The sequence below is a fragment of the Drosophila willistoni genome, assembly GCF_018902025.1.
Source record: "Drosophila willistoni isolate 14030-0811.24 chromosome XL unlocalized genomic scaffold, UCI_dwil_1.1 Seg141, whole genome shotgun sequence".
NCBI classification, from domain to species: Eukaryota; Metazoa; Arthropoda; class Insecta; order Diptera; family Drosophilidae; genus Drosophila; species Drosophila willistoni.
In genome coordinates this window covers 11600102-11622068 of record NW_025814052.1, presented here as the reverse complement: position 1 = coordinate 11622068, position 21967 = coordinate 11600102, and the positions used below count along the sequence as shown (strand labels likewise).

General features: G+C 38.6%; 1 protein-coding gene across 4 annotated transcripts in view; it reads right to left on the bottom strand.

Annotated features, from left to right (window-relative positions):
• Positions 1–2558: 2558 nt before the first annotated feature.
• The window catches only part of LOC6641091 (serine/threonine-protein phosphatase alpha-3 isoform), a 35068-nt gene continuing 15659 nt past the window's right edge, over positions 2559–21967 (bottom strand). The window contains exons 1-6 of one of the 4 annotated variants that reach the window (XM_047011303.1): positions 16760–16977; positions 4324–4501; positions 4123–4263; positions 3740–3971; positions 3129–3292; positions 2559–3071 (exon numbers count right to left, since the gene is read on the bottom strand). In XM_047011303.1, the coding sequence (XP_046867259.1) occupies positions 3010–3071; positions 3129–3292; positions 3740–3971; positions 4123–4263; positions 4324–4501; positions 16760–16801 (819 nt within the window). In that variant the 5' untranslated portion in view covers positions 16802–16977 and the 3' untranslated portion in view covers positions 2559–3009. Of the gene's footprint in view, positions 3072–3128; positions 3293–3739; positions 3972–4122; positions 4264–4323; positions 4502–10065; positions 11276–16759; positions 16978–21967 lie in introns of those variants that run through there. The other 3 variants (XM_023175326.2, XM_002064120.4, XM_002064119.4) reach the window with 3 other exon arrangements.

The window sequence follows — 21967 nt, the reverse complement described above, 5'->3', positions numbered from 1 at the left end:
ATCAAGAGTACGCCAAAGGGGGCGTGGCAAAAGCTGGACGCACATACTAATCAATTCTACATACGAAATTAGATTTGCTCCCGTTCAACTCACAAAAATCAATAAATTGGAACAATTTGTGTAAAATATTTTACAAATTATGTGAATGATCAAAATTTCTTTCGTCTTTTCATGCCTAATGTGTGTGCATTGTATTTTTGTTTTTTTTTTTTTTTGGTTTTTATTTTATTTGCATTTGTTTACTTATAATTAGACAAAAAAAAAATGGTTGTTGGTTTACTTTTTACTTTTTTTTTTTTCATTGTTTAAATTTTTTGTTTTGCTTTTTAATGGGTTAACCCCTTAACTGCGTGTGTGGGTGAGTGTGTGTGTGTGTGTGTGTGTGGGTGTGTTGTGGGATTCTGCGGGGGGAGTCTTTTGAAAGGAAGTGGAAATTATTGATGAAGGAAAATTTGTTGCTGTTGTGTAAATTGTTGTTGTTGTTGTTTTGAGGGAATTTTTTTGTTTCACTTTTGTTTCCAATTCCCTTTACGATTCCGATTGGTGTTTTTTGGGTTTAACTATTGCATCTAGTTTATATATATATGTATATATAGTTTTTTTGATAGTTCTATTCGATCTGTTGCTGTTAGTTTTCTATATGACAAAGTTCTATTGCTGCTGCGGTATTTACAATTTTAGAGTTGAATCGAAATTCTATATATATATTTATAAGTGTGTTTGTGTGTGTGTGTGTGTGTGGTATATATATTATCTTATATATAATATAACTATTATATACATTCGGCTAATGCATATCGTTGTAGTTGTAGTTGTTGTTGGTTTTCCTCTTCATCTTCCGCTTGCTGCTGCTGCTATTGTTGTTGTTGTTGTTGTTGTAGTTATCCTTTTCTTGTGTTTTTTGTATTGTTTCTTTTCGTTTTTGTTTGTTTGTTTAGTCAGTTATCCAGTTGAGCTTAGTTTATTTAGTATTAAATAGCGCAATTCTTATTATCGGATCACTTGAAGCAACTTCATGGAGTACTTTGTCTGTGTGTGTGTGTGTATGTGTGTGTGTGTCTGGATATGTGTGTAGCAATGGTCTGGGTTTACGGTGCGGGAAATGCCCATTGATATCGATATATCATTTCAATTTATTTACTTTTCTGCAATAAACAAAACAAAACAAAGAACAAAAAGCAAATAATATAATAAACGTGATCAAAATAATGAGTTTAGTTTGAAAGATTTGGTCTAGTCTTAGATTTTCTTAGGTCAAAGGGCAAATCTCCTATTTCTATGTCTATAAAGAGGGAATTGGTTTGTTTGAGTTTGCAACTTAAAAACATGAATTATTTTATACTAAGCACATCTCATTTGTGTCCCATCCTCCTATTTTATGCATCTAGAACTGTGAAATGCGGAAACTTTGCCCCTTAAAGTATGCAATATGCTGGAAAAGTGTTCATTGTTTTCAACAAATGTAACTTTTTGTTTGTCTTATTATTTATAAAGTTTCTATTCATAAAGTTTGCTTTGAAGTTTATTTTTTATCCCCCATAATATTCATAATTTCCATTTTCTGTTTCAAAAAGCGATTTCTTGGGCTGTTTATTGCATAATTTAGGGGGCAGACATTCGTCATTTCGCAGCCTGTTTTATGGGTCAAAAAGTAATAAGTCGAAAAGTGGGCTAAGTTTTAGTCTTGACTAAAAGTCTTGAATGGGTTCAATTGATTGTGGAAAAGGGAGGGAGAGAGAATGCAAGTGATATGAATTGGATGAAGAATTTGTAAAAACCAAAAAGAGATTGCAAATATCTTCTGCCTAGAGGGTCTAGAGTAGTGTTGGATTGTGAGTGAGTAAACATGTTCACTAGACACGTTCAATTTTGACTCCTTGTTCATTGACTTATTGCTTCAATCGTTAGAAATCAATACATCGTTTTCACAAGTACTCTCAAAAACTGATCAAGGACGTCAGAAAAACTATAAAGTCAGCACAGACTGAAGAAATTACCTGAAGTGACTTCTTTATTCATCAAAAAATAAGTCAGTTAATTTTGAGTCATTTTGTCCAACACTACATGGATACAGAATTAGGAAAAGCCTCTGATAATGCTCCTTAAAGTATGCAATGGACAATCAAAGTACTCAGTTTTTAGAATGCATTTGAACTTGAAAATGGTCTTCAATGCAAAACATTGCTTATAGCTAAATAAACCTATAACTCTAACGCGTACGGCATACTTTAAGGGGCAAATGGCGTTTTTTTTTTGCCCATTTCAGACTTTTTGGTTAGCAAATTGTCATCCATTTCACATCTCTCGATCCACCTCGATCATTTGTTTCAATTTTTGTGTGTTTTCTTTTAGATTTTGCCTTATTTCATGCACTCACCTTTTGTTGCTCTTATACAAAATGTATAAATTATTGCATTTGATATGTTGGTCCATTGTTTCATAATTCGTTCCTAAAAAATTCTTGTATTCCTTGGTTTGGTTTTTTTAATATTTCGTTTCTTTTTTGTTTTTCATCTTCTCTTTTTCTTGCTTCATCTTGTTTTTAATTTCTTTTTTGTTGTTATAGTTTTGATGTGTGTTTGTGTGTGTGTATGTGGGAAGGAGGGGGAGTTTTAGGAGTTGTTTGCTAATACATAGGGTTGTGGGAGAGAGAGAGAGAGAGAAAGAAACAGAGAGAGAGAGAGAGAGATAGATTGATGCTTATTGCTGCTGCTGGGTTTGGGGGTCGTCGATCATCTCCAATTCCGAATCGTATCCGAAAATTCGAAAAGTCGTTTCTGTCCTCATCAATTTATGTGTGTGTGTGTGTGTGTTTGTGTGTGTGTGTGTGTGTCACTATAGATAATAGTCGCCGCCCTGTATGCATTGTGGAGGCGTGGTCATTGATCCCGCTGATCCCGATCCCATTGTTGCTGCTGCTGCTGTTGATGTTGTTGTTGTTCCCGCTGTTGCTGCTGCTGCTGATGCTGCTGATGCTGCTGCTGCTGTCGCTGCCGTCATAAATGACTATCAGTATCCGAATCCCGCCGAACCGTGGCCCGTCATTGATGGTTGTACACTACTAACTATACCTAATTGTGTGGCTGTATTATTTGATTGTCAGTGTTGTTGTGCGGCAAATTTCATACGTTTTTGTTTTTGGCGTTGATTGCAGAACCAGACTCGCACCACATTTTTCTTCAAATCCAGCTTTTCGGCAATGGCGGCGATTTTCTCCCCAGATGGTCTCGGCTGGACGGCAAAGTAGGCTTCCAGGGAGCGCTTTTCAGGTGCCGCAATGGAAGTCCTTTTTCTTGAAAAAAGACTCGATATAGATTACTTTAGAAATGGGGCCCTAACAGCGAACGGTTTAGCTAGGTGGGGGAAGTGGGGAAGGTGGATTTCGATTGGATTTTTTTGTCTTGGGTGTGCGGTGGGGCGGGGGGTATTAGGTTAAAGGGGAAATGCATGGAATTCATTTTCGTTAAGGAATCGTTCTACAAAAATTTTCGAGAAAACAAAAAATTCATATCAAATTGTTGTCAATTTTTATGCTTTTCTTTTTTTTTCTTTGTTTTTTTTTTTGGTTGTTTGGCCAATATCACGGGGATTTGCACGGAGGAGTTTTGGTAGTTGTTGTGATTTGCAAATTTAGATTTGGTTTTTTTAGTCGCTGGCACCGCTTGGGCTCAGTGTGTGTGTGTGCGTGTGTGTGTGTATGGGTGTGGGCGTGTTTTCGAATAATCGAAACACTTTCTACCTTTTCTTTTCGCCCGCCGGCAGAACACTGGGCGCATCCGGATCTCGACGTTTGTTTTTCGCTTGCGCCTCAGCCTCTTCCAGCCACGCCTGCAAAATGGGCTTCAGGGCGATCATGTTGTTGTGCGACAACGTCAGACTCTCGAAACGACAGATTGTGCTTTGCGACAGAGCGCCAACGCCAGGTAACTTGAGATTGGCCAGGGCCTTGCCCACATCCGCTTGCGTGACACCTGTCAAACCAGACCAGAGAGATAGAGATAGAGGCAGCGAGAGAAAGAGAGAGAGAGAGAGAGAGAGAGAGAAAAATAAGCAAATGACACAAAGGACATGTGCTAATGAATTGGATAGCTCGAACGAATGGCTAGGATAGGAGATCGTTACCAAGCTTAATGCGTCGCTGTTTAAAGCGTTCCGCAAACGCTTCCAGTTCACGTGGATCGGTATCGGTATCGGGATGCAGGCCAGCAGCTGCCACAGCTGCCGTTATAACAGGATGATGTACCGCTGAGTGTCCATGATGCCCTAAATAGAATGATTAATAATGATCGATATGCTTGATATGCTCGTGCCTGGGCCACTTACCCGCCGTATGACCACTTAACGTGCCCGGATGGTGATGACTCATCATGTGATTCATACTGTGATAGGAACCGTGCAGGTGTTGATGTGTTGGCGTTAGGGGTGATTCCGAAATAGGTGCTAATGTGGTCATTGAACCCGTCGGATCGAGCATATCCAGTTGATCCATTGAATGGTGCATCTGAAATAGGCAAATCATTATGTTAATATAGCATCCTTCATTTCGTTTTGCCCATTAATATCCTTACTAGTTGGAAAATCTGTTTCTGTTTTGTTACTCATCTCGATTCAGTGATTTATTAAATTAATAACAATTTAATGTCTTGGAGTAGAAAGTTGTAAAAGATAATTAAGATTGGCAGAAATTGAAGCCATCATTCCCAGCTTTCCCTAGCCTTTTTTCTCATCCTTGTTCTCAACTCATACCCAATTTCATTTAATATAATTGGAAACTTTTTGCCTCATTTTGAACATGAGAAGTGCATTTAAAGTTTCTTGTGTTTCTCTGTGTTTTTACAAGCGATAAACGACTTGGTTCTAATTAAAGGCTGGGTCTGGGCTCGACATGGCTCAGGTCAGGTTAACCCTTTAGAAGGCCCCTTAGAAAGGCAAGGCAAGACAAGAAAACGGAATTGTCGGTATCGGTTGGCAATTGAGTGGCGTGAGGAGGGTTACTCTATAGGTAACTCAGACACGGATACGGCTGGAACAACACACACACACAACAACTCTTTTGTCTACGCATCAAATATTTATAGAAATGTTCAATTATTAAAACAAATATGAATAGCAACTAAAAAGCAGGCAGAGCCACAGTTAGAAGGCTAAAAGCTGGAATGAGAATAAGGTGCTAGTGGAGGAGTGGAGGAGCGGCGGAAGCGGCGACGGCGACGGCGAGCGGGGGGACGGTTGAAGTGGTCCTGTGTAACAGAGGAGTAGGAAAATTCATCTCTCACTCCAATTTTACTTTTTGTTAAGCATTTAAACTGATTACAGCTGAAAAGTATGCTACAAAAGAGCTGCAAAAAAGGAACTAAAGCAAAGAGAGCAATGAGGAGGTAACGTCGGGCAGGGCGGGGCGGGGCGGGGGAGCGCATAACTAAGAGAGAATAGAAAGAGGGACGTTTTAGTGGGCGTTTGGGTCACTCATATTTATTTATTTTTTGGCCAAAAAACTAGCCAGCAAATGTTGTTGTGGTTGTCTATGTATAATACAACAACCACGCCCCCCAAAAACACACACACACACACACAAAGAAGAATTTTCGGCTTTTGGAAAATGGACAAGTCCGCAGAGAGACTGCAAAAGACCGAGTGACAGAGAGAGCCATAAAGAGCGAGATGGTGATGAGATGGAAAGAGAGGGAGAACGAGACACAGTGAGAGCTGTGTGTAAGTGTGTTAAGTGCGAAAGAGCTAGAGAGAGAGTGAGCGAGAGAGAGAGAGAGGTAGAGCGAGGAGCAATTATGTAAAACTCTAAAATGATAAGCAGGCGCTCTGTGCATGGAGGGTGGAGGCCTACAAAAACACTCACACACACACACACACACACACACCCACAGAAAACAATAAGATAGGGCAAAACAGTTAGCCATGTAACAACAACAACAACAATAACAGAAACAATATCAACTACGATACAATATTCCTGGGTACATAAAAACTATATAGAAGTCTCTGCTGCCAGGAGCCAAATTCAGGAGACATTGCCAGTCCTAGAACCTCTGCCTCGGCCTCTGCCTCTGCCTCTGCCATTGCCTCTGCCGTCTGCAGAGTCAGTGTGTCTCTGCCTCTGCCTCTGCCTCTGTCGACGGACGTTGCCGTTTGTCGACAACAATGGCAAACTCTTCAATTATAAACCAATCCCAAAATTAGTCTGACTGTTATTGGTTTGCTGCACCCTGGTGGCTCAGCTCTGCTGGCTCTCAACTCTTGGTTCCATGCCTCTGCGCATGGCTCAATCTAACTAACTGTAAACCACCCTGCCTACCTACCTACCTACCAAATGCTCTCTCTCTCTCTCTCTCTCTCTCTTTTACAGGCAGAGGGCGAGAGAGAGAGAGAGATAGCGTTGCTGCTGCAGCCAGCTTAAGAGAATGAGCAACTGAGTGACTGACTGACTGACTGAGTGAGTGAGTGTGAGAGAGAAAGAAAGAGAGAGAGAGAGCTGCTCTATGCTGCATTGTGGTTGGTTAAGGCTTATGCAAAATTCATTTCCCTCTATGGATATCCCCTCCCGTCCCTCTTCCATCACACCCTCCTTCTTACACTGTCGGCATATCCATTTCATTAGGCGCATAATTTCTAATTAATACAATCTCATGAAAGTCAATTTGCAACAAAACCCAAAAACAACAACAAAACAACGTAAAACAAAACACAAAAAAAGGATACAATGCAAAATTCGCATAAAATGAAATCTTAAGCATTTATATTTCATTTTTTGTTTGTTTGTTGGGTTTTGTTTTGCCTTAAACTAGGCACTAGATGGCGACACTAAGGGAATGTGAGTGCGCTCGGGTGTGTGAGTGGGTGAGTGGGTGGGTGTGGCATTCCTCTCATTCTCTCTCGCTTTCTCACATTAGCTGAAATCCTCCTATTCCGCCACCTTCACATTTATATTGCGAGTCTCTTACTTTACTTGCTATTCCTCTCGCTCTCTATCGCGCTCTCTCTCTCTTACACTTGATGGCAAAATGCATATTTTGGCAAGAAAAAACAAAAAGCGAAATATTGGCAAATGGTAAATAAAATACCGGGCATCAATTGTCCAAACAAAATAAAAGAAAACAGAAATTGTGTGTGTGTGTTTGAGTGTTGGTTTTTTGTTTTATTGTTTTGTCATTGGTTTCTCTCTCTCTCTCTCTTTCTCTCTGTTTGTCGCTCTGTATGTGTTCGTTTTGTTTTGTGTTTTATTGTTGTTATTGCAATACACACACACACACACACACACACACACACACACACACACACATACATAGATGCCATACGCCATTTTGAATGAGCAGGATAGATAGATAGATAGATAGATAATAGATGGCCTAAGCGGGAGCGCGGAAACGAAGAAGAATCAAAGAATATTGCCTACTTTTTTGGGATTTGCAAAAAATGTATAAAACATGCAAATTGTCTTGTGATTGCAATTTCCTTGTTAAAACAATTCAATAGACTGTAGTACATTTGTTTTATATAAACAATAATGTTTCCTAAATTAAGCTGTAACTTTTTATGGGCATCCAAATCAAGAGCAATCAGTAGAAAGCACCCGGAAAGTTCTATTGTGCTACAAAGAATTGTCTCTTACCTCTGAAACTGGTAATAATTTTCTTAAAAATGCTAAATTTCTCCTCTCACTAAATCAGCTAGATTCGCCCATTGCATGTGATTAATTTGTGATTTCTTAATACATAAATAATATTTTCTATGAAACCAGCCAATGTTGCCCTTTATTGTATTAGAAAATCCAAGAATATATTACAAATTTTGCCATTTATTTGCCAAGTTTTGGTTGCAACTCGCCACTTCTTGATCCTTAATCCAGGTCTTAAGTCAACTTAAAATGCTTTAAATAGAAAAATACTTGCACAATTCATGTACGCATGGAATTCCCACATTTGCTATAAATAAACTGAAATAAAACAAGCACCCAAAGTCGGAAAATGCTTAAAATGACATAAAACCAACTGTACATTATGTACATATGAACATTTGAATACTCTAACATGTGGAACTCTATGGATTTTGGATATAAATTGTATCTTTCATTTTAACTTTTAGCTGTTTGGTTCTTATTGATCATATCATCTATATAAACGACCAGTTTTGGGTATATCAAATCGAAAAATTTTCAAAGTTGGTTATCAATTGGTTTGCTGTTACTGTCTTTAAGTTTAGTTAAATTTAGTTTAGTTGGCTGTTTTTTATTTAGAAAGAATTAGTTTATCAAGTGATTTGGAGAGTATTTGAATTTCGGTTTTTCTCAGATTTGTGTTTTTCCTTTTTTTTTTTTGTATTTTCTTTTTGGCGTTTTTTCTTCATGAATTATGAGCAGTATATATATATATTTTTTTTTTTTGCTGCCCGAACATAATTTATTTATTTGTCTGTTTGTTGGTAAACATGTGACTGCAATTTGTTCTCGTTCCCTCTCTCATTCTCTATTTGTTGCGGTCTCTTTCTCACAAGATAGTCTATACTTTCTCTGACTCTGCCGTTAACTCATATCCATCTCCTTCCTTTTTGCTCCTTGATTGTTTACGCGCAAATGACCTCATTATATATAATGTAATTTGTTGCTGTCATTCTTGATACCCTTTCGAAAATATTTATATACATATATCATTGTAGAGGCGATTTATTTTAAGGCTATTAAATCCTTATCTATGCTTTCATTTGGATAAGAGTAAATTTCAGATTAGTTTAAGTTTCGAAAAATTAAAGGACCAGAGATTTGGAGAACCTTGAGCCTAATTTGATTGTCTAACTCCCTTTCCTGCCATCTTAATCTAATGCTGGGTATATTTTCTTCGGTTAACTTCTTAAAATTTCTTCTTTTTTTTGTCGTTTGTGCAATTTTCTTTACTTTTTTTTATCCTTTCTCATATGCTTTTCCGCCGTTGTCTGGCAGTTTGTTTGTTTGTGTGAGTGTGTTGGTATGTGTGCGGCGTTCGTGTATACATTTTTCTTTTTCTGTTATTATTCATTAATTTTTGAACAATGCTAATATGTTATGGCGGCAAGTGTAAGTCTTAAGTGAGAACTCGTTTATAATGAAATTTCTGGTCTAACCTTGCACTAAATTAAAACCATCGATAAAGAACATTTCAAAAAGTTATCCCATGTTTGACTGGCAGCTACTTATGTTCATTTAAATTTATTTTATTGCTGATATATGATCACAAAATATATATATTTCTTTGCTTTTGATTTGTTATTGATAAAAAAGCCCACAAACCAAATGCAAAACAACAATTTGCTTTCTCAAAATTTCGTTTGGAAAATCCATTTGTTTAGTTTTAAAATATTCCATAATACTTCATTCGCCCGTGGAACATCTAGAAAACAAAATAGACCAATATCGATGAAAATGATCCATCCATAAAAAAGAAGAACAAAGAACTATCTGCATACATAAAAAGGTCGATCAGGAAGGAATTCCTTTTGGAAATACTCTCTTAAACAATTGGTAAGGCAAGATGGATGGACCGATCTGAAAATCTGGTGGCAAATGGGATATAGATATCCGGATTAGAATCAATAACAATTCGTCCTTCTTAAGGACCGTGACAAAGAGTAGGACGAAAGCTCTGTGAAATTCAAATTTAATGCTAAAATGACTTCCCAAATCTTTCTCTGTATGAATCACAAGTTGGCTGAGCCAAGTGAGAGCTGCTTTAAGGATAAAGCTAAAGGACAAGTGAATAGCAAAAACCATATTCGTTGATGTATGTATATAGTGTATTTGTTTTAATCATCATGATCAAGTGGGAGTGTCGTTTTGTTTGTGTACATAAATCAAATTACATGGCATATTATTTTACATTATTATTATTATTATTATTATTATTATTATTATTATCTCTGATATGGAATGAGAATGCAACATAATTGGCAGCCATTGGTTGCCATTGAATCGAAGTGGGTGATTATGCAACAAGACATATTACTTGGAATTTATAATTTTAAAAAATTTTGAATATCGAAAGTGAATAATAAAAAAAAAAGGAGAAAAGGGAAAAGTAATTCTTTAAGTTTAAGGGGAGAGCCATTTCCATTCATTCCACACATTTGTTTTGACATTTTGCTTTGAATTGGAAATTGGTTGGGTAATTTTGAATATTTAGCCTGGGTGTATGTCTGTGTGCGTGTGTGTGTGTGTGTGCGTGAATGTCCCAATTATATATGTAATCTCCTTTGCTATTTTTATCAGTGTTCTCGTTTTCTCGGCAATCTATTTCTTGCGCTTCTCAATGGGCTTCAGAATTTGAAAGGAACACATTAGAGTATCATCGACGGACATCATGGCACCGGCATTATCGAATTCACCGCAATAATTTGGGGCCGAGAATAGAGTGACCAATTGACGTTTGGCAAAAAACTCATAGCCATCCTCAACAACTTGATGGGCCCGACAAATCAAATCCAGATCATGTTTCTGCAGAAATTTGCCAACAACCTCGGCGCCAAATGTGAAGCTAACGCCACGATCGTTCTCACCCCAGCCAATGGTATCTTTGTCCGGATCGGACCACAATAGATCACACAACAGACCCTGATCCGGGACATCGGTTGGCCGCATAATCCGTCTGATTTGCTCCATTGATGTCAAATCGGGACTGAGTCCGCCATGACAGCAGAATATCTTCTCATCGACAATTGCCACCACGGGCAGGCAGTTGAAGCAATCGGTGAATGTCTTCCACAATTTAATGGTATATCGTCTCTTGCACTCATCATAGAAGCCATAGATGCGATTAATGCTGGCGCATTCGTGATTGCCGCGCAGCAGAAAGAAATTCTCCGAGTACTTGATTTTATATGCGAGAAGCAAACAAATCGTCTCCAACGACTGTTTGCCACGATCAACATAATCGCCAAGAAATAGATAGTTCGATTCTGGTGGATAGCCTCCGTACTCAAATAGACGCAACAGATCATAGTATTGGCCATGGATGTCACCGCATATTTTGAGCGGTGCCTCCAATTCAAGCAATATCGGTTGGGCCAAGAATATCTCACGGGATTTCAAACACAGGCCACGTATCTCGCCCTCGGTTAACTGAACATTCTTGCCGGGCCTGGCTCCCCGCACCTCCAGGAGTCTGGATATTATGCTATCCAGATTAAGCACCTCTGCCATGGCACCACCAGGCTTCTGGGCGGCGATGGCGAGGTCCTGTGGTTGCCGGTTAAGCGCTTGGGACGCCGTTGGTGCGGCTTTCTGGTCACTGACCCACTGAATTGTCGTCGGAGGAGGAAGGAAATGGGACGAAGGTAGGAGGGGGATATATACACGTTAAATATCTATATTAACTATACACACACACACACACAAACAAACACAACACACACACACACACACACACAAAGCCATACAAAATGCTTTGATTATTATGTTTATTTATATTTTATTTACATATAATTTAAAGTTCTTTCTATATGTTCCTTTGATTCACAGTGTCACAAACACACACGCACACACACACGCACGCACACACACCACCAGTGTGAACAGCTTAAGACTAAAAATACTGTTAGATAGGCACTTGTTGCAGTTCAAAGTACATTTTAAAATTGAAATTAAAGATAAACTTTCTGGTTACCTATATATTTTTGATCAAACTGAACGAAATTAAAATCTAGGACAACTCGTTGAAATAATACTGAACATTAAAATACAAAATCCATGACAAAAAAGCTAATTAAGTGCTAATTTCTTATTTTTTTGTTGTTGTTATTCTCACTTTATCCAGTGCCGGATTAGCCATGTAGCAGTATTATCTTTTTATACCCTTGCAAAAAGGGTAAATTCATTTTGGTCAAAAGTGTGCAACGCATAGAAGGAAGCATCTCCGACTACATAAAGTATATATATTCTTGATCAGCATGACGAGACGAGTTCATATAGCCATGTCCGTCCGTCCGTCTGTCCGTTCGTCTGGATCAACGCAAACTTCTCCTAGACCGTTAGAGCTACAGACTGAAATTTTGCATGTAGACTTGTATATACTGCAGGGGTTGTATATCTCGGATTCAGCCGGATCGGACCACTATATATAGCCACTACATATAGCTCCCATACAAACGGCAAAGTCACGAACAGTGACTTTTCTCAATAACTTCGTTATTTTCTTAGCTATTGTCGTGAAATTTAATATTGGTCAGTTTATTACACCTATAAATGACTGTGCCAAATTTTATCAAGATCGGGTGACTATATCACATAGCTCCCATAGGAACGATCTTTCGAAAACAGTGACTTTTGTCAATAACTTCGTTACTTTTGACGCGATTGCTTTCAAATTAAACATTTGTTAGTTTAGTATATCTGTTAGTGACTATACCAAATTTGATCAAGATCGGGTGACTATATCATATAGCTCTCATAGGGACGTTTGGTCGAAAACAGTGACTTTGATCAATATCTTCGTTATTTCCTATGCTAAGATTGTTGGCCGTTCTTTCGCAAACATTAGCCTTTTTAGATAAAACGTTTTTCCACTTTGATGGCTATAGGTAAGGAAAAAGATACCAAAAAAGTTGCAAGGTTATACAAACTTTGACGTGGTCGAAGTTAGCTCCGGCTCTCTGGTTTTTTTATATTTTTGGGAATTATTTTTCAAGCACACTTTGTATGATATAGCTAAATGAAAACATAGTACAGAAACTCTTTTACTAAAGGATACCTATTTAATTAGAATACAAAAACCAAATAATTATTGGTACTGTGCTTCTCCATAAGATTAGATTGTCCTGAAGATCGTCTTAAGAAAACCTTCAAGACTAGAATTTTAGTTTAGTTACTGTTAAGCATTCAGCATCAATTGTTCAAATTGCAACAGATTATAATATATGTACTTTATTTCGACAAGGCAGGACTTTACCTTCTAACAACAACATTCTGGGCTTAGACTGGCCTTAATTAGTAAGAACTACTAATTGTTAAGGTTAAGAACTTGCTATTCCCACTTTTAAGATTGAATTGGAATTTGTTTTCTCACTGTGGTTGGGCAACTTTTTAAAGAACTTAGTTATGTATTTATTAAATAGTCATTAGCTACTAAATAAGATTATGCCTAGGTCGTGTTTAGATTAAACTGTCTTTCAGTGGTTGTTCGGATAAACATTTATTGCATTATATTATGTTTGGAACATTATTCACTCTATATAGAAGAAGAGAGTGAGAGAGACAAGAGACTGGGGGAAAAACTCATCATGAACTGTAGTTAAGTTTGGGTTCTTCATTTTTGTCTAATTAGTTGCAATTTGTTCAAACTTCTTGTCGAGCTGAGTGGGTGGGTGGTTAAGTGAGTGAGTGAGTGGGAGGGTGGGTGGGTGGTTGAATGGATGTCGGGTAATGAAAAATTGCAATGTAAACGTAAAGAGAAGTACTAATTTTGCAAAAACCGCAAAAAGGATAAAGCAAATGAGGATAGGAAAAACCGAAAATCAAAATGCATTGGGCTAATCAACACTGAATGGTGAAGGAGGAGCAAGCGAGAGACACACATATAGGAGGAGGGAAAAGGGAAGGGAAAGGGAAAGGGAGAAAAGTAAGGCACCTGCACAAGAGAGTTTGTTAAACTTTTGTTGCTATTGTCGTAGTTGTTGCTGCTGTTGTTGTTGTTGATGTTGATGCTGTGTGTCGTAAGGCAAACAAACATCATTCGAAGCATTCGTTTATTTTGTTTTTTTTTTTTTTGTGGGGAAACAAAAGAGCCCATTTTGGTAAGCATTTGTTTAAGCAGAGTAAAAGCAAAGGCCAACAACAATGAACGACGAGCTAAAAGGCTGCCAAAGGAAGGTACAGGCCAAGTTTTATAAATGGTTGGCCATTGTCCTTGTTGTTGTTGTTGTTGTTGTTGCTGCTGCTGTTGTTTGTTGAAATTAATTGGTGTTACACAAATGAGTAATTTTCAATGTACATAAATATTTGCACAAATTGCAATTTGCTCGAACACACACACTCGGCCCAGGCCCAGGCCCAAGCCCAGTTAAGTTCATACCATCTATGGAAATGGCCCTTGGCCTCTTCCCTCACCTCCCCTCCCCGCCACCCCCACTGTTCTCGTTTCCTTTGGCACTCCGATTCGAGAGCTGTTCAAATACAATTTTTATTGTCAAGCGTTAATAATTTTAACAATGAATAATATGAACGGTAAGCATCTGTTATTATTCCAAACAAATCAAAACAAGTGCACTAGGGGCTGCGCTCTCAGAAGGGAATGGCGGGGGTAAGGGTAAGGGTGAGGGCGGACCACACAAATCTTCATAAATTGCAGCAATTGGAGGGGCGGGGAAAAGAGAGAGAGACAGTTGGGAATTGAGACAAAGTGCGAACGGTGGAAAAGGGGTCGTCAAAATGGGAAAATGATACACTTTACTTTACTTTGCCTACTTTCATATACACATATACACCCACCCAACCCAGTGGGTGGGAGAGAGAAAGAGAGAGGGCGACACTCACACACACACACACGCACGCACACTCTAGTAACAACAAATTGCCACATAAATGTAGGGTGGTTTGCCACGTAATAGATTTTATTTTATTTTTATATGCAACCCACAACAAGTTACATAGAGATGCGGATGCGGATGCTGTTGCGGATGCGGGGAGAGAGTTGGAGAGAGGTCATATCGTGGCTTTACTTACTTTTACTTTTTACCTTTTGAGCTAGTCGAAAGTCTACTAAGAACACTTCCTCCCCCCCAATACCCTTCCCCACTCACCCTTTGATATTCTACACTGCGCACAATAAATGTTTGTACCTTTGAATATTGAATGTACTTCAGATAAATTAACTAAAGTAAATCATCTATTATCTATATTAAAGTAAATCTCTTTATTTGAAGTCTTTCAAGTCTTAGTCCTTGCTCAAGATCCTTTTTATTAACTTAAAGCTGTCTTACTTATAGATCTTTTCACAATTTGACTCGTTATGTCTAGGGAACTTGAAACTTAAGACTCCGTGCAGGAGACAGTCTTCGTATAGCCGAGAAAACTTTACAGTTTCTTCTCTATTATGTCTATACCCTAAATACTTTCCTGGTTTAAATCATATTGTAATATATTTCAACGATTCTGTTGTTTAGTTATTTAGATTAGGAATATTTGTCGTTCTGAAACGACATAATTTCGCGCGGAGATATGTCATTTTTCTAACGGCGGAGATATGACGTTTTGAAACGACATATCTCCGCGCAGATCACCGGCGATGATATGTCGTTTTACAAAGACATATCTCCGCCGTTAAAATTGCGACATATCTCCGCCAGAAAAATGTACTGGGCGGAGATATGTCGTCGGAGATATGTCGCTATGCCTGATTATTATCGAATACTTTCAGTTCTCATAGCTTCTTGTTTTATGGGACAAGAATACAAGAATAATTATTGCTAAAATCTTACGATGAATTTGGAATTTGGTACACTAAAGCATTTCGAGTGGTCCTTTTTAGGGATACTTGAAACTCTATCTATAAAGATTTGTTGTAAAGTAAGAACTGATTTCGTATTTAGTGTTATAGGGTTAAGAATTCGTTTTTCTAACTTTCCTATTAAATTGCGCTAATCAGCTGTTCCAATCAGCTGTGGGATTATAGTGGCACCACTCAAGCTCAAGGTTAACTAACAAGAGGAAAGGAAAACCCGAGTGAGAGGGAGACGGAGAGAAATTATATATTCCTGAAGTGGTTCATTCTCCGTTAAGTCTGATGCGATTATTTTCTTTCAAGTGTATGTCGGTTCTAAAAGTGGCTACCCACACACACACACACACACACACACACGAAATTTCAGGGTTAACATGAACATATTGTTGTTGGCTCATCATGCGTGGTAGGAAAAGCAACCACCTGCCAATGTGGACCTTGTTCCCGTCCTGCCCCCTTGTTGCTGCCGTGTGTTCTCTCATTTCTCCCTCCTTTTCGTTCTGTGTTTCTTTTTTTTTTTTTTTTTTTTTTGTAGCTCGTAATTTTTTACACATTGCGGTCCCAGCTTAACTGTGTGCTACCGGCGACGGCTGTGTGTTTTTTTTTTGTTTTTTTTCCAGCTCTACTGGGAGACATATCAATATAACCAGGGGGAGGGGACACAAGCGAACAAGTGCACCCGACTGCGGCACCAGCGAGTGGCAATCACACGGCAGCAAACCTCGTTCTAAGTCCGTGCAATAAAAACAACAAGGGGAGACACACACACACACACACACACAGAGATACACGCAACTAAGTAGTATAAGGAAGCAAAAAGCACAACGTAAGGTTGCAAGGATGATGACGACACAGAAGCGACATGCCGGAGAGTAAGAGGTGGAGGTAGCGGACACAAGGGATTACAGCACGGCCGAGTAATAGAAAAACACACATACACATGCATATACCTTTGCGAAGCACACACACACACACTATTCCATGGCAAGGACTTTTCGACTACGTGCAACAGCTACTACAGCAGCGAGGGTTGCTCGCTCTCCGGCCGTAGGTTAGATTTTTGTGTGTCGGGCGACATTAATATGTAGATGCATTAAGTACATTATCCGGGGTTACAACCTCCAGCTACAGAGACGACGACAGCGGCAATACGAGGAGATAAGCATGACGAAGAAGAAGGTGTAGTTGGTAGCGGGAAAGTGGGCAAGCAAGCAACAGCATCAGGTAAGTTTCGTTTTCGTACCACTGTGCTTTGGAGTCCTATGAAAATTGTGTGCTGTATTTACCTCTTCTGGCGATAACTTCAATGTTGCTGCATTTGTTTCCATTTGGGGGTCAATCGATTCGCTAGTTATCAATGTATATGTTTGCGGATGATCTTGGCCTACCACATATATAATATGTATATATTATATACATACATACATGTACTATGTATGCATATGGGAACAAATGAAGATGGAATTTGAGAGCACAATGCGGAAAGAAAGAAAGTTGAATTTTGTTCGATAATTTTTTTTTTTTTTATATTTTTGTATATTTTTTCCTTTTTTTTGTAGATTTTTTTTGGTTCTTTTTTGATGATTCAAAAATCTCTGCTTACTACTCTAGATTAACCGAAAAAAACAAATTCTGACTAGTGATGATAAATAGATGAGCTTATTTATTTGTTGACTATCATAAGTGTACCATCTCCAAGTTATAACACAGAAGAAGAACAAGAAATCAAAACAAAGCATTTTTGTCTTTTTTGAAATTCTAAAATCAGCTATCTAATTATTCTAGAGACTTAATCTTTTCAGAAATGTTGGTGCATTTTCCATTAGATCTTGGGACACTGTACAATCGAGACGACTGCACTTACAACACGCGACAATTGTGCGGAAGGGAGAGCAAAATATTATGATTTATTTTTATTATAGCGGGTAAAGTGGTCTTTACAAGCATCAAACAAAGAAAGAAAGACAGAGAGAGAGAGAGAGGGAGTGGGAGTGGGAGTGGCAGTAAGAGTGAGAGTGAGGCCAGGCCCAATCACCCAGCCAGCCACCCAAACATTCAGCTAACCATCGACCCATCGAGCCATCTACCCAACCACCGAAGCACCGTCAAGGCAGTTAGTTGGTTAGGCAAAAAAGGTACAAGACACCGAGTGGGAGGGAGGAAGAGATTGGCCGGGGGAGTACGGGGCACAGAGTGGCAGGTGGCTGGTGGCTGGTGGCATGGAAGGATGGAGTACAAGTTGTTAAATGGACGGGTGGATTTGCACTTGCCGCGCGTTGACTGTTATCTTCATTTTTGCTTTCAGTTATATTGCCTGGGAATTCCTGTGGGAGTTCGGCCCAACCCTCTGAAGGTAAAAACAACAAATTGTATGCCCATTCTGGGCATATAAAACACAAAACACAAAAAAAAAAAAAAAACGAATAATACAAGCGGATCAAACAACAATGTGAGGTGGAGTGGGGTAAGAGACGGAGAGACGGAGAGACGAAGACGGGGACTACAAATCGAAAAAGAGTGTTTCAATGTTTCGGCAAAGCTTTGACCAAACCAAACCAAACCAGTCCCAATTCAACGCAGAGTAACAGAAGGGGACCTCATTGAAATTGCATTAATGTTTCGTAGTGTTCCCTTCTTTCGAGTTGAGTCATCCCCCTGCTCTGTGCCCTTTGCCCATGCCATTTGTTGTTTTCGTAATGGAAATCTGCGTATAATCCCCCTGAATTGATAAGATGGGCGGGATAAACTAGTTATGGCCATTAATACGATCAATTTGATGCTCACTTTGGTGTAAAGTAAATAACAACCTTATTGAAAAATGTTTCAAAAACATATTTCGTTGTACAAGAAGAGGAAGCAATGGAAGGGGGAGGGGGGGGGGGGGGGGGGGGGGGGGGGGAGAGAGAGGGCGGTTTTTGATCTAATGGTGTTTTGATGCCCGCCTGATAATTTTCCAAGTTGTTTTTCATTGTTGGCCATTTCGGTGTTTTTTTTTGTTTTTTGTTTTTTGAAAATTTTTTACATATGTCAGAGTTTTCTCTCTCTCTTAGTTTTGCGAGGGGTTGGCATCGTCCATTCTGGGTCAAGTGATGCGTTGATGTGCATTTTAAGCAGGTTAACCTGGGTGTTGAAAAAGGTTTTCCATTAACACAAAACGGGTGGAAGGGGATGCGAAGGTGGGGCAGATTAGATTAGATTCGGCAGATGTGTGGAATGTGTCTATGTCCTGCCCCACATTGGGCACCCAAAATATATGTACATACATATATGAAATTTTATATATTAGCATACAAACTGATTAAACCAAAGCTTGGCTCAGTTTCAAGCCTCGTTAAGCACACACATGATTGCTTTATTATCGTCTATCGATTAATGTGATCCACTAACAACCTTTAAGGATAACTTATCGAAAGACAATGAAACGTTTCACCCTCTCCATTTTTCAGGTTGACTTGCAAGTTGGAATTGGCAAATCAAGAAAGTAAAAAGTTTTACTTTAGCCCACTTATGTGCATATGTCAACCTCCTGTAAGCTCCTTGCTACGTTTCGCAATGAAAGTTTGAAAAGTCTCACTTAAAGTACATAAGTTGTTGGTGTTCGATGCTTAAGAGGGAGAGAGAGAGGGAATTCAATTTGAAACTACAAACTCGATTTGAATTACATTCCAAATGCATTTTGCATGCACTCTCAAATATTCATGGAACGAAACGGTGAAAGTGCAATTTGTAGTTGTGCGTAGTAGAAGAGCTCGTAAAATAATTGTAAAAACGTTTAACTGTGCACCCCCTACCCCGCAGTCTTCCGCCAGAATGGTGTGTGGGCATGGCTAGCCTCGATATTGATGTGTCATGGTTGGGTCGGTCTAACCAAAAGGACCAGACTTTGTCTTTGCCAGCGTCAATTGTCCCGCAATGGAATGAAGGCAAAAGAAAAGAGCAAAGAACAAGGGGTCGGTCACACACACACACAGAGAGACAAACCTAAATAATTGATGGGGGACAAAAACAAAAAAACAAAACAGAGAGAAAACTAAATAAATAAATAAATAAAATCAACGAAAGGTAGCGCCAATGACTACAGCAACCAAGAACAATGGGCATTAAATTGTCACTAGATGACACAAAGCTTTCTGCACAAAACGACAAAATAAAAGGACACAACACAAAATAAAAGAGAGAAATAGATAGAAATAAAACTGTTCAACTTTTACCTGGGGCGTTAACACAAATCGAACAAAAAGAGGCAACACTAAGGGCTACTAAAGTTAATGCATTAGTAATCATAATGTGCTGTATATTTTATAACTGTCTATATTTTATGTATGTGTGTGTGTGTGTGTGTGTGTGTTACATCAAATATGGTTACACATTTAATCATGTCAATCATTGGGCAATAAATAATACAGTAATTGTTAACACCGACTAGGCCCAGGAACCACACCAGGTGAATGAACCACAAAAAACGGGGCGTTAATTGAATCAAACGAATTTGCTCTCATCAATGAAAAGAAAGTTGCTCAATTTTGATTAGACTTAGAGACTTGGACTTTCTTTGGCAAATTTGTTGTAAAGGAGAAACCAAAATGTTATATTCCTTTCCTTTTGAGTTGGAAAATGTTTTAGAAGCTTTTTTGAATCATCTTAACCTTGGTTTTTCTTGAAATGTAAAGTATAAATAAGTATTCTGAAAACTTGGTACAAGATTTTTATGTTCAAAAAGTGCACAACTTGAACGTTTTGTAGCATACTTTGCGGTGTGGTAAACACAAAATGTACAAAATAAATACCAAAAATCATAAAACACTTTTAAAGTTTTTATCAAAATGCAAAATGCAATTGCAAAATATTTCAATATATATATATATTTTCAAATACGCCTAAAAAAATTGTGAGACATTCCAAAAAATAGTGTCTCACAACTCCCAAAATTATGGATTGACTAAATTTTAGAGACAAAAACTCTATTGTTAATATTTTGCGACAAATTTGAAAGACTTTTTGAATATTAAAAACAAAACATGTTGAAACTCTTTCGTCTCTGTTTTTCAAGTTGGATAAATGATCAATCCATGTGGTTGAAGTTGGGTAGTAATTCCTGATTCCCCGGATGGGATTCTTTGAACGTTTGTGGACTTTTTGGTTGTCTTAGGCTTGTCCTTTTTTGTCTATGGCAAATATTTGTCATTGTACGTTAAGCAAACTAAACTAACTAATGCCTAACTGGAGCGGTTCCATGCTCAACATCAGTTCCACTAAGTGGAATTTGATTGCGTGTAGAGTGGCGACAACGGCAATGGAAAGTTAACGATATTTACAAAACAATATGTAGGTATGCCCGAACCGCGACCACAACACGAAAGGAAAGGCAGGACGTAACGACGGAAGGTCGGAGGGAGAAACTACGGAAGGAAGGAAGGAAGGAAGGAAGTTGGTAAAAATCAAACAGGTGCACTAAATGAATTTCAATATGATAAACCACTTGTGGTTGCCCCTGTTTCGTTGCTCTCCCCCCCCCCCTCCCCCCACACCATTTTGAACAGATACAGAGACAGCCCATGGGCTACAAATTACGCTCGAGTCCTGCGGTCCTGCGGGGCGAACCGTTCGTGTGCGTGTATAGTTTGGTCTAGCTGGAAAATGATTTGAGGGAAATTGAGCCATATGTTGCAAATACTAATGGATAGCCCCACCCACTCTTCACCCCACAATTTGCCGCTTTAGATATGTTGTTGTTGTTGTTGTTGTTGTCGTGGCCCTCTCTAACCGGAAATATGAAAGTGTAATTTAAATTGAATTAAGTGTACCAACAAAATTTTTTGTTATTTCCTTCCTACAAAGTTTAGCACGATGGCGGAAGGGGGAGGCGGGTACTGGCCTGAGTCTGGCCTTGAGTCTAAGCAACGAAAAAATCTGTGATAAATGCCTGCAAAGTGGCCAGTCCACAGTCTACTCCTGCCCAACCCTCTTACCCTCTTGCATTCTGCACAGTTGGGATAAATTGATAATGTACATTTTCCTTTCGGTAATTGTTACAAATGTACAAACATGAAAAACATGAAACTGAAACTGAAAATGAAACTGAAAATGAAAACTCACCACCACCAACAACCGGCTAGATCTGAGAATGTTTGAGTCTTACTTTATGATGGATATGATTATTTTAATTAGCATTATATTTACTCGCTGATGTTGTTGTTGTTGGTGCTATTTACCCTTTTGGTCTGTAGCTCTGATGTAGACTTGATGTTGCCTTTTATTGCAATTGCCTCTTGCCTCATAATTGCTATTTCATATGCTCGCAAAACCGCTCACAAAACTCGCAAATGGGGGAGTGAAGGAGTTGTAGCTCGTAAATTAGTTTAATTTAATGAGTTTTATAATGTTGTGCTTGTCATTGTTGTTGTTGTTGTTGTTGTTGTCTTTTGGGGGGAATTTTACGCATTACGATTATGACACATGTTACCCAAAACAAAAACAAAAAAAAAACTACCTGA